Source organism: Salvelinus namaycush, chromosome 21 (genome assembly GCF_016432855.1).
Source record: "Salvelinus namaycush isolate Seneca chromosome 21, SaNama_1.0, whole genome shotgun sequence".
In the NCBI taxonomy this organism is placed as follows: domain Eukaryota; kingdom Metazoa; phylum Chordata; class Actinopteri; order Salmoniformes; family Salmonidae; genus Salvelinus; species Salvelinus namaycush.
In genome coordinates, this window is record NC_052327.1 from 23,721,989 (window position 1) to 23,735,430 (window position 13,442).

The following is a 13,442-nucleotide window of genomic DNA, read 5'->3' on the forward strand; positions in this document are numbered from 1 at the left end:
TTGGCCTGTCTATTGTGTGCCCCTGTTGGAATATTAAACCATTGTCAATTCAACGTGTCTGCATCTGGGTCTTACCTTAAAACCTGGTGTTTCCAGTATTTGTATTTATCATCTCCTTCTCCAAACTGATTACTCATTTATCTAGCTATAACAGCTCTTATCAATGTATAAATGATAGTGCATGGAGAATGGTGTTATTTATATCAGTGAAAACATTAAGTAGATGTTTGAAACCAACAGGTTGCTCAACTTGTATTAATGGTTTCCTCACACATAAAGGTGGTGAAATTATGAGGGAATTATGCAGTTTTCAAGCCAACTCAGAACTCGGAAACTTCGAAATGTTTGACTTGGAAACTAATCGTAGAAAGATGAGCTCCATTTTCCCACTTGGAATGTATCAGAATCAACCAATAGGAATCTCTACGCAAAAAACGTATGCACATATTAACATGGACGTTCCAAGATTCCGAGTTGTCTTGAACATGGCATTAAGTCAAGGTCAGAATACGGGTATGTGTAGACAGACCTCTGCCACAACTCGAGTTCTGTGATCTCCACCCCAAATGTATAGCTGGCTAGCATGCGTTTCCCCACGCTTAAGTTCAAAGTCAGAGTGCACCTATACACATAGAGAAGAAAAATGCTTAGAAAGGGGATTAAGCTCCATTTACACGTGCATAACTCAGGTCTGAATACCCCCCTAAGAGCCTTTCTTTCCTGCAGGAGCCTTAGACAATACCCAGCTTAGAGATGCTTCCCACTGGGACACCAAATAATTTCAATGTGGACAATTGGGTAATATTTGGTTGAAATGTTGATCATTGAGATTAATGAGATTACAACCTACAGTGCTCTTGGGAAGTATTCAGACCCCTTGACTTTTTCCACATTTTGTTTCGTTGCAGCCTTATTCTAAAGGATTAAACATATTAAACATAACATTCTTTGGTCTGATGAATCCAAGATTCAACTCTATGGCCTGAATGTCAAGCGTCACGTCTGGAGGAAACCCAGCACCATCCCTACAGTGAAGCATGGTGGTGGCAGCATCATGCTGTGGGGATGTTTTCAGTGGGAGGGACTGGGAGACTAATCAGGATTGAGGCAAACATGAACGGAGCAAAGTACAGAGCGATCCTTGATGAAAACCTGCTCCAGAGCGCTCAGGACCTCAGACTGGGGCAAAAGTTCACCTTCTAACAGGACAACGATCCTAAGCACACAGCCAAGACAACGCTGGAGTGGCTTCTGGACAAGTCTCTGAATGTCCTTGAGTGGCCCAGCCAGAGCCCGGACTTGGACCCGATCAAACATTTCTGGAGAGACCTGAAAATAACTGTGCAGCAACGCACCCCATCTAACCTGATAGAGCTTGAGAGGATCTGGAGAGAAGAATGGGAGAAACTCCCCAAATACAGGTGTGACAAGCTTGTAGCGTCATATCCAAGAAGACTCAATGCTGCTAAAAGTGTTTCAACAAAGTACTGAGTAAAGGGTCTGAATACTTATGTAAATGTGTTTCTTCAGTGTTTTATTTGTAATACTTTTCGAAGGCACTGTATATACACCCACTCTAAAAGACAGCAAAAAGTTTCTTCAATTTCCAATTTGTAATCACTATGCCTTTAATCATTTAGAAGTACATCCAAATTCCAATGGAAATTTTAAGGAGTCCTTATTACACATGTAATTACACTGTAAAATGTATTGTAGTTGATTGTAAAAACTCAAACTTACACTGTAATAATAACATGTTACTGGTGGTATATGTCTTCGTTAATGTTACGTAATCTTATTGTGTTCATTTTATATTACATTTTTTTACTTTAGTTTATTTAACAAATATTTTCTTAACTCTATTTCTTGAACTGCATTGTTGGTTAAGGGCTTGTAAGTAAGCATTTCACGGTAAGGTCTATCTATACCTGTTGTATTCGGCGCATGGAACAATTAACATTTGATTTGACTTGAATTGCAGTCTGTAGTTACAGAGGTGTAACAACGGATGCTTGTTACCAATGGGCCAGTTTCCACTAAATTCACCAATTTTGTGTTTTGTTCCTTCTCAGCTGCATCTGATTCAGTAACAACTGTTACAAAAGATAAAGGGAAAAAAAGTCAAAATAAAACATAATAAAAGTACATTTGAATGACACTGAGGGGCAGTGTTTTTACAACTAATGCCGGTTTGCCTGAGGCTGATGCTGTGCAGGTGTTTGTACACATGCATATACACACACTCTCATTCAAATAAACACATACAAGAACACACACATACATGTAATAGTGCCAGACATGCACACTAACATATAAAGTAGGCATTGCTGTTATGATTTCAGTTCTCCTTGATGTCCTTTGTTTAAATTGTAATGTTTTTGTTTGTTATTTTTGCATTGTTGTTTGCTGTTTTCTTCTGTCTTTTCCTTTTCCTTTTTTCTCTTCAGTTCATTCTCTTTATTGTTGGTGCATTGGGGGGGTTCTTGGGGGTGAGGAATGGAATTAATTGTATATATTTTTTTCTTCCGTGGGGGGGGGGGTGGGCTGTGGGAGGGGTCTCGAATGGTTGCGGTACAGCTATTGGGGAACTGTGGGGGGGATCTTGGAGGGTTCGGCCTCCACAAGATTGTGATCATGAAAAAGGAAACTGACATATTTTATATCACTATCATGCACCCTCACACAAGGATGGCTCTGTTGCGGAAAGACTGATACATGTTTGATAGTGTCTTGATGCTGTATTGTTTGTCCTTCATGTTCTAATACTTTAATGTTACCCCTTCCTTGTGTTTTTTGTAATAAATAATTACAAATTAAAAAATTAAAAAACAACTGTCACAAAGTTGTCATCTCTAATGGACAGATGTATTGGCTGTCCAAGATTACAAAGGTTGGAGGATCAATGGGCTTTAATTACCTATCCATGAATGCACTCTTCAAAATCTCCACTCAGTGTTGCTAGCACTTGCCCCAAAAAAGTGTACCATATGGGTTAACTTGGTTGAGTTTCCAGAGACAGATCTGATTTTGTCAACCTCACTAAACGGCATACGGGTTTCATCAAAGACTAATTTTTTTAATGAACTTATAATTAATGTGTACATTACCCAATATCACAATCTGAACATCCTTGCCATCATAGTGGGAGAAAAAACCCACTACTACACCACAGAGTACATGTAATGCTGTATCAGTCTTATGACAATGTAATTACTAGGTTTTAAACAGGATTTAGTTAGTTAAAAAGAGGTGTATTTTCAGGGGTACCTATTTGTAATTAATGTGTACTTATATAGTACATTACCCATATTAACAGCATGGCCCTCATTTTAAAGCTTCTGGAAGCACCATTCAAGTGGGAGGATAAACACACTAGTTACTAGTACACCACAGAGTACATGTAATATCTGCCTAAATACAATGTAATTACTAGGTGTTACACATGATTTGGATAGTTCAAACTAAGTGAATCCTGAGGGTTACTTACTTGTAATTATTGTGTACCTACAGTGTCTTCAGAAAGCATTCACACACCTTGACTTTTTCCCACATTTTGTTGTGTTACAGACTGAACTTAAAATTGATAAAATGTCGATTTTGTGTCACTGTTCTACACACAATACCCCGCAATGTCAAAGTGGAATTATGTTTTTAGAAATTAATAAAAAATAATTAAACATGGAAAGCTGAAATATCTTGAGTCAATAACTATTCAGCATCTTTGTTAAGGCAAGCCTAAGTAAATTCAGGAGTAAAAATGTTCTTAACAACTCACATAATAAGTTGCACTCACTCTTTGTGCAATAATAGTGTTTAACATGATTTTTGAATGACTACCTCATCCCTGTACCCCACACATAAAATTATCTGTAAGGTCCCTCAATAGAGCAGTGAATTTCAAACACAGATTCAACCACAAAGACCAGGGAGGATTTTCAATGCCTCGCAAAGAAGGGCAGCTATTCGTAGATGGGTAAAAAAAAAATCTGACACTTGAATGTCCCTTTGAGCATGGTGACGTTATTAATTACCCTTTGGATGGTGTATCAATACACCCAGTCACTACAAAAATACAGGCATTCTTCCGAGCTCAGTTGCCTGAGAGGAAGGAAACCACTCAGGGATTTCACCATGAGGTCAATGGTGATTTTAAAACAGTTACAGAATTTAATGGCTGTTAGTCCACAATACTTACCTAAATGACAGAGTGAAACGAAGGAAGCTTGTAAAGAATAAAATTATTCCAAAACATGCATCCTGTTTGCAATAAGGCACTAAAGTAAACCTGCAACAACAAAAAAGGATAATAAATTAACTTAATGTCCTGAATACAAAGAGTTTTTGGGGCAAATCCAATGCAACACATCGCTGCGTACCATTCATCATATTTTCAACCATGGTGGTGGCTGCATCATGTTATGAGTATGCTTGTCATCGGCAAGGACTAGGAAGTTTTTTAGGATAAAAAGAAACAGAATAGAGCTAAGCACAGGCAAAATCCTAGAGGAAAACCTGGTTCAGTCTGCTTTCCAACAGACACTGGGAGACAAATTCACCTTTCCGCAGGACAATAACATAGAACACAAGGCCAAATATACACTGTTTCTTACCAAGACGGCATTGAATGTTCATGAGTGGCCTAGTTACAGTTTTGACTTAAATTAGCTGTGATGGGAGAAAACTGAGGATGGATCAATAACATTGTAGTGACTCCAGAATAATGACCTAAATGACAGAGTGAAAAGAAGAATACAAATATTTAGAAAAAAATATTCCAAAATATACATAAAGTATGTGACTCGTTTCAGGAAACTAGGCGTATGCCACACGTCACTACTTCACAGGAGCGACATTTGAACGTAAACTTAAACGTTTTTTGTAGAAATGCCCTCTGGAACATTCGTGAACTTTAAATACAAATAAAATTGTTAAATTACGAGCCTAGTTGGTTTAGCCATAGCCATATTAAAAGCCAGCAACCTTCCTGCTAGCCATGATGGGCTGAGATAATGAATGGGCTGGACATGCCGAGAGATGAGTTAGGATTGGTCTGCCATGCTTCTGTCTATAATATGAGCTGGTCAGTGTGTGTAGGTCATCCTTTCTAATGCGGCTTTAAAAAAAAAAGATATCACGTAGTAGAACTGCAAAAGTGTTGCCCTCCACTTTCTGGAGGACCGAGTTTTGAAATCAGTGGATTTAGCTAAGGAAATTGAGAAAATTCTGGCGTTTGATTGCAAATATGCAGACGGAGTTGAAAAGATAACATACAGAAGGGCAACCATGACATCCATGACAGAGAGAGAGAAGCATCCATCCATCTATATGGGTAAGAGAGTCTTGCTAGATATATTTTCAGATATTACACGTTTCTAATTTTGTCAGAAAGTCATTTTCATTTCAAGTTAAAGTGAAATGTTAGATAGCTAGCTAACGTTAGCTGCCTGGCTATTAGCTAATGTTACGTGTATGATCTGTGTAGTAATATTATTAATATCTCAGAGCCATTTGCATTGCTAGTTGTAGCCTAATGTTAGCTAGCTAACATTGAACCTGGTTGGTTAGCTACCTGCAGATTCATGCAGGATAGTAACGTTATGAGTTGGGATTATGGTTAATTGTTTAGCTAGATACATGTCTAAACCAAAGACTCCACTATGCAAGTAACTATTTCAATAGAATGTTTACGATGTCACTGCAACAACTATCGATAGACGTAGCTGGTAAATTCGCTCTGGCTAGCTACGCTCTGAGATTACGAACGGACAATCTGACAACACTCTGAGTTTACGAACACCCAGAGCACACTTTGGCACGCCAGATTAAATTTATGAACACACCCGTAGTATAAACCAGCCTTTAGTCTTGAAATCTTTGGTTGTTTTGTACATAGCCTCACATGTGAAGAGATGGGTGGGGCTAAAGCTTAAAATGGTGTGAACGATGCTGAATGGGTGTAGACAAAGAAGAGCTCTCCAGTAGGTACCAAAACATTCAAGGGCAATTTTATCAAAAGTGAGGTTACAAGTTTATCAACTTTCAAAGCAGAATTACTTTCCCATTGTTCCTCAACTGTAGTGTATGATATACCATTTTCTAGCTCTGACTCTCTACTTTTATCCAATGTAATGTAATACAATTTCAAATTTTGCTACATAAGACCGAATCGAGCCGGTAGGTCACATATGTTTGCAAGAAGGCAATAAATTAATACTTTTAAAAAACACAGCAAAGGAATACAATTTTTGGCTTAAATGCAAAGTCTTATGTTTGGGGCAAACAGAACACATCACTGAGTACTGCCTCCTTATTTTCAAGCATGGTGGTGGCTGCATCATGGTATGGGTATATTTGACATCGTCAAAGACTGCAGAGTTTTTCAGGATAAAAATAAACAGGATGGAGCTAAGCACAAGCAAAGTCCTAGAGGAAAACCTGCTTCAGTCTGCTTTACCCCAGACTCTGGGAGAGGAATTCACCTTTCAACAGGACAATAACCGACAACACAAAGACAAATCTACACTGGAGTTGCTTACCAAGAACACAGTGCATGTTCCTGAGTGGCCACGTTACAGTTTTGACTTAAATCTGTTTGGAAATCTATTGAAATCCTTGGAAATGGCTGTCTAGCCATGATCCCCAACACCTTGACAGAGCTTGAAAAATGTTGATAACAATAATAGGCTAATATTGCACAATACAAAGAGACTTATCCAAGAAAAGTCACAGCTGTAATCACTGCCAAAGGTGTTTCTAACATGTATTTACTTAGAGGGTGAATACTTGTCTAATCAAGGTACTGCATAGTAGTGTTTTATTTATTTTTTCACTTTGACATTAGTATCTTGTGTTGATCTTGACAAAAATGAAAATTAAATCCAATTTAATCCCATTTTGTAACGCAACAACATGTGAAAAAAATTCAAAGGGGTGTAGATTTCTATAGCCACTATACTTACGACTCATTACTAAGTGAAAATACCTGCAAAGGATAAGCTTCTACTTTCGTCAACTTTATTGCAACATATAAAAATACCTTATATTTCTTACAGAATAATAAGGATTTTTATTTTTAGATTCATAATTAGATTAATTAGATTAAACAAACATATAGGGATTCTCAATAACACAAAATAACTATTTTAGTGGTGACTCAAAACTGCATCCTATAAATATGGTGAATAACATGATTGTCTTTTTCTCCTCTTTTTACATTACAAGTAACAATTGAAATCGATAACATTTGTGTCTTCATTTGTTTCTTTCTTATAAGCATTTGTCCGTCCTGGAGTCTGAGACTTTGTGGGAATCTGTGGTAGCAAAGGCTCTACAATTAGCCTAATGTTATTAGCTAGCTAGCCTCTGCCAAGCCCCCAACAACCGGATGTTCCGGTTTTCAGGGGAAATGGGTGCGACTTCCACTTTTGGACGTTAACAAGGCAACCCTCAATCTTAACTCCTCCACATTCACTGGATTGGTTGAACAGTGCAGAAGAAAACCTCCTTCTAGTCAAGACCGGTATGTAAGGGATCTAGTTTCAGGCGCTTCTTTTACGCCTGCTACGTTAGGTTACTAGCTACCCATAATCAGACACGGTATATAAACCTTTCTCCAATATCCCTGCTATCATAATTAACATGAGTTCTGTCATTTAGTGTTTAGGCCTAAAGATAGGCCAGGTTACCTATTTGTTGCATTATCCAGCTAGCATTATACTAATAATGGTGCTGCCTGGACAATAGATCAACTGTCCTGTAGGAGGTGCTGCCTGGACAATTTTATTCTTAAAGCGGATATAACGTTGAAGATCTGACGATGTTTCAAAAGTACAAATTCAACATATATAGAAAAATTGGGTAACATGATGGCATAATTCTGTGGTTGAAATTTCACCCTCAAAAAAACTGTTTACGTTGATGACTTTTTGCTAATCCAATGTATTTTACCTGTAGATTCCACATCACAATAAATTGACAAATTAAATTGAAACAACATTGATTCAACCACTTTGTGCCCAGTGGGCTCTGTATCCTGTGTGAGAAAGACTTCTTTAGCATTCCCTTCCATGTTCTACAGTAAGCAGCACTGGCAGAATAGGAAATGTCAAAGTGCAGAATAACAAACTCATGGAAATCAACTGTAAGAGTGGGAAAGACAGCAGAATCTAACCTGAGTTAGGTATTAGCACCAGAGAGCTCTGAATGTGGTAACATGACGTTGACCTCAGGTGAACTTACCGTACTACTGCTCTCCACCACCATGACCAATCCCCTCAGTGTTCATTTAGTGACGGGAGTGTATTAGGGTCGTTCCACGAAATGAGTGTCTTTGTGTCCCTTTGATATTTAAGTGGAAATTGTGCACCAATATTGCATTTTAAAAGCCTATTAAATTAAATGAAGTGCCCTTTAATATCGAACACATGGAGAATGAAATAAATGTAAAGTACACAAAAATTAAGCATTTTCAATTGTCCCTCTGTGCAGATTTTAACCCACTTAACCCCAAAACGTATCCACGTTTTCCCCTAGTTATTTGGTTGCTTTGACAAAGCTTTTTCTGAAGATGATTATTTATTTAATGTGATTAGTGATTCATTTACGTCTGTAAATTAGTGGAACGACCCATTAGTAAAGTCTGTGTATGTGTGTCTATGTGTGTCTAAAGTAATCCTTCTAACCCCCCCCCCCCCCTTAAAAGATTTAGATGCACTATTGTAAAGTGGTTGTTCCACTGGATATCATAAGGTGAATGCACCAATTTGTAAGTCGCTCTGGATAAGAGCGTCTGCTAAATGACTTAAATGTAAATGTAAATGTCTATGAGGACTGAGGAGTCTGTATTCTGTCCCAGACCTAATGAGCAGCAGCCTGTCACTCAGGGTGGCTGACAAAAGGCTTTAATGCTGTCAAATGCATTAATGAGAGATAGAACAAGGGGTTTTCTATAATCAACATAAAAAAAGAAGTCCCAAAAAATGACTGTGCAGTCTAGACAAGACGAGAGCAATCAATAGCAATCACACAGAACATTGTCAGAGGATGTGTAAGAAATAAATTGAAGTGCTCTGTTCAATCTGGATCGCTGAAGCGTTACATATTGCGTAATAGAAATGTAAAGGTACTTTCCAATTGAGCCGAGATGTGCAGCGTTTCGCGTGAATGCAGTCTAAAATGGGAACTTCTGCGATACGGCTTGAATAGAAGGATGTGTTTTAGAATGTGTTCATAGATAAGGCTAAACAAATAATAATAATTGTAAATAATAATCATTTGGTGGTTGAATACAGTATATTTGTCCTATTTGATGTGTGAATTGGACATTATGTTTTTTGCATATCTCAACTCTCCCTGAGACACACTCTGAGAGTGTAATTAGGGTTAAGTGCAATTAGGGTTAAGTGCCTTGCTCAAGGACACATTGACACATTTTTCACCTTCTCGGCTCGGGGAATCGAACTGGCCCAATGCTCTAACCACTAGGCTACCAGCCAGACACAACCAATGAGTTGTCTCAGGCAATCACAGGGTATCCCTCCCCCCCCCCCCCCCCCCCCCCCCACACACACCTACCTACACATCATCTGTGGGATGCCTGCTTTCATCAACTACTATACATGTGGTCTCTATGTAAATGAGCTCTGTCATGTAGGTGTCCATGTGTGAAGGAGTATGAATAAGTAATAGGAGGATGTCTGTGAGAAGCCTTGGGTCTCCGTTTTGCTGTCACAACCAGTTGGTAAACACACTTACAAGCCCTGTAGGGGCTCTTACAAGCAATAAAACTTAATGTGATGGGAATTACAGTAACGGCTTTATTAAATTAGTGCAAAAGACAGACATAACTCACTCAAAATGTCACATTTTTCTTGCTTTATCGTGACTCATGGGGTCTTCCACACAAACCCACACACACCATTTTTTTTACGAGTGCAAAAAAACGAACCACCAATTCACTAGCCTTCCTTGACCTCTTTGTGTGACTCAGGGGGAGGCGGTACTAGTGTCAGAGAAACAAAACCATGTAACACAAGGCAGACAGATTCCTAATCAGCAAAGCAATTCAAGACTCCAGATTAAAATTAATCACAGATTCTCAAAAAACTGGAGATGTACATTAAAAATAGTAAAACACATCGATAGCATTAGAAATAGTGCCTAAAGTCCACAAAAATGTTTCTCTTTTTTTCTGTGGGGGTAATTGAGAGCCGGCAGTCCAAATACATAAGTTAATTAATATATTTGTACAATGGTAAAAAATAAAATATATATAGTGTACTTTTTTGTAAGTTTCACACCGTTACTATAAAGATATATTGTTTTCCACTCCATGACAACTAATGCAATAGAAACAGAACGAATCAAAAAAGACTCCAGAAACTTCTGACTTGAGAAGGCTTATGGCTACCACCTTGCCCTAACCACAACCACTGCAGACAAAAACAGTTTTTTTTCTCTCATTACAGTAGGAAACAAGATCAAATACACTCGTCTGTGACGAGAAAATAAAGTAATACATCAAAAAGTCAATGCTGTTCCCCATCCAGTAGCTCAGACTATGCAGTGTTTCCTTGCCCAGCAAAAGAGTCCATTCAGGCGGTGGTGTCCGTGACAACAGAACCCACAGAGATGGACGGAGGAGACGGGCGGGCGAGGGGTGGGAAAGGATGGGCGAGGGAGAAGACCAGTGGCAAGGACAACTGTTCAGGGGAGGTGGAACAGAGCTAGGGGCGGTAGTGGACGGAGAGAGGGGTGGGGTAGAGGTGAAGGGAGGTAACTAAAAGCTGGTGTGGAACAAGGGGGGGGGGGGGGGGGGGGGGGGGTAAGATAATGTAGGGAAACCCAAGAAGCTTAATACCACAGAGGGCCAGTCTGAATTGTGTTTTTGTGTAATTGTTTGCTAGTTGTTTTAGTTATGGTGAGAGGTCTTCTCTCCTTAGGCTTGATGGCGTAGGTGAGATATGTTGTTTCTCTTCAGTGTTGCAAGTAGACTACAGTAGGTTTCATCACAATTTACAGGCCTGGTAAGAAAAGAGAGAATAGTGGATAGAAAGTGAAAAAGCAGAAGAGAGAATGACAGGGAGAGGAAAAGAAAGATAAACAGATAGTCAAGGGCATCGTCAACACAGATCAGTTGCAATCAATTACACAAGACAGGTGATAGGTATCCTACATTAAACATTCAGGATGGAGAGGACAGAGAAGATAGAAATATACACCCTTGGTACAGATTTAGACAGAATAAAGAGACTCAATTGGTCTGTGTAAAATGGCCATGGACACATTTGAGAACTTGACAATGACATGTGCTTCTCTGTCACACCCTGCTGAATGGAACATGTATTTATTTTCTATAGTGGTTACAGTGCATTCGGAAACTATTCAGACCCCTTGACTTTTTCCACATTTTGTTACATTACAGCCATATTCTAAAATGCATAAAAAAATATCCTTAGCAATCTATACACACTATCCCATAATGACAAAGTTAAAAATGTTTTTGACATTTTTGCAAATGTGTAAAAAAGAAAAAACAGAAATACCTTATTTACATAAGTATTCAGACCCTTTCCTATGAGACTCGAAATTGAGCTCAGGCGCATCCTGTTTCCATTGATCATCCTTGAGATGTTTCTAAACTTGATTGGAGTCCACCTGTGGTAAATTCAATTGATTGGACATGATTTGGAAACGCACACACCTGTCTATATAAGGTCCCACTGTTGACAGTGCATGTCAGACCAAAAACCAAGCCATGAGGTCGAAGGAATTGTCCGTAGAACTCTGAGACAGGACTGTGTCGAGGCACAGATCTGGGCAAGTGTGCCAACATTTCATTTTTTTGCAGAATTGAAGGTCCCCAAGAACACAGTGGCCTCCATCATTCTTTAATGGAAGTTTGGAACCACCAAGACTCTTCCTAGAGCTCGCCGCCCAGCCAAACTGAGCAATCGGGGGAGAAGGGCCTTTGTCAGGGAGGTGACCAAGAACCCAATGGTCACTCTGACAGAGCTCAAGAGTTCCTCTGTGGAGATGGGAGAACCTTCCAGAAGGACAACCATCTCTGCAGCACTCCACCAATCAGGCCTTTATGTTAGTGGCCAGACAGAGCCACTCCCGAGTAAAAGGCACATGACAGCCCACTTGGAGTTTTTCAAAAGGCACCTAAAGGACTCTCAGAACATGAGAAACAAGATCCTCTGGTCTGATGAAACCAAGATGGAACTTTTTGGCCCGAAGGAAACCTGGCACCATCCCTAGCGTGAAGCATGCTGGTGGCAGCATCATGCTGTGGGGTTGCTTTTCAGCGGCAGGGACTGAGAGACTAGTCAGGAATGAGGGAAAGATTAACAGAGCAAAGTACAGAGAGATCCTTGATGAAAATCTGTTCCAGAGTGCTCAGGACCTCAGACTGGGATGAAGGTTCACCATCCAAAAGACAACGACCCTAACCACACAGCCAAGACAACTGAGAAGTGGCTTCGGGACAAGGCTCTGAATGTCCTTGAATGGCCCAGCCAGAGCCTGGACTTGAACCCGATCGAACATCTCTGGAGAGACCTGAAAATACCTGTGCAGCAACGCTCCCCATCCAACCTGACAGAGCTTGAGAGGATCTTCAGAGAAGAATGTAGCGTCATACCGAAGAATACTCGTGGCTGCAATGGCTGCCTCAACAAAGGGTCTGAATACTTATGTAAATGTGATATTGCAGTTTTTAATTTGCACAAATTTCAAAAAACTGTTTTTGCTTTGTTATTATGGGGTATTGTGTGTAGATTGATGATGGAAAAAGCTATTTAATAAAACAAGAAACAACAGAAACGAACGTGAAGCTGACTAGGGCTATACAGGCCACTAACACAGACAACTACCCACAACTAAGGTGGAAAAAGAGGCTGCCTAAGTATGATTGACAATCAGAGACAACGATAGACAGCTGTCCCTGATTGAGAGCCATACCCGGCCAAAACATAGAAACAGAAAACATAGAAATAAAGAAACTGGAATGCCCAACGTAGTCACACCCTGGCCTAACCAAAATAGAGAATAAAAGCCTCTCTATGGCCAGGGCGTGACAATAAGTCCCAAGACTAGCAGGAAAAACACACATGAATTGCAGCCTGGTGCCTTTATATGTAATTTATAAGAAGTTACATAAAAGTAGGGTAATACATGTATATATCTTATAGTGAAATAAATCAGATTGATGCACAGACTTTGGGTACAGTTTGTGCTGCTAGCTAAACCTTTCTTCACACAGACATGTGTTCCACACACAGCGTTATGAAATGTGAGTTGTTATCGATCCAGCTGTCTGTCTCCCTCTGCCATCTCTCATTCCGCTGTTCTGTCACTGTGGGCTCTACTCAGAACTCTGTCTCTGTCTTTCTCTCTCCATTATGATATGTAGCCGCTGTATGAGTATGGTTGTTTTTCAG

At 39.5% G+C, this 13,442-nt stretch overlaps 1 protein-coding gene across 2 annotated transcripts in view; it reads right to left on the bottom strand.

Moving 5' to 3' along the window:
• Nucleotides 1-13,442, bottom strand: part of cdh13 (cadherin 13, H-cadherin (heart)) — a 568,028-nt gene that overhangs the window by 37,313 nt on the left and 517,273 nt on the right. The window contains exon 15 of one of the 2 annotated variants that reach the window (XM_039017433.1): nucleotides 9,796-11,021. The exons of the other annotated variant lie outside the window; for it this stretch is intronic. Within the exon in view, the coding sequence (XP_038873361.1) occupies nucleotides 11,014-11,021 (8 nt within the window). The 3' untranslated portion in view covers nucleotides 9,796-11,013. Of the gene's footprint in view, nucleotides 1-9,795; nucleotides 11,022-13,442 lie in introns of those variants that run through there. 2 annotated transcript variants of the gene reach the window in all.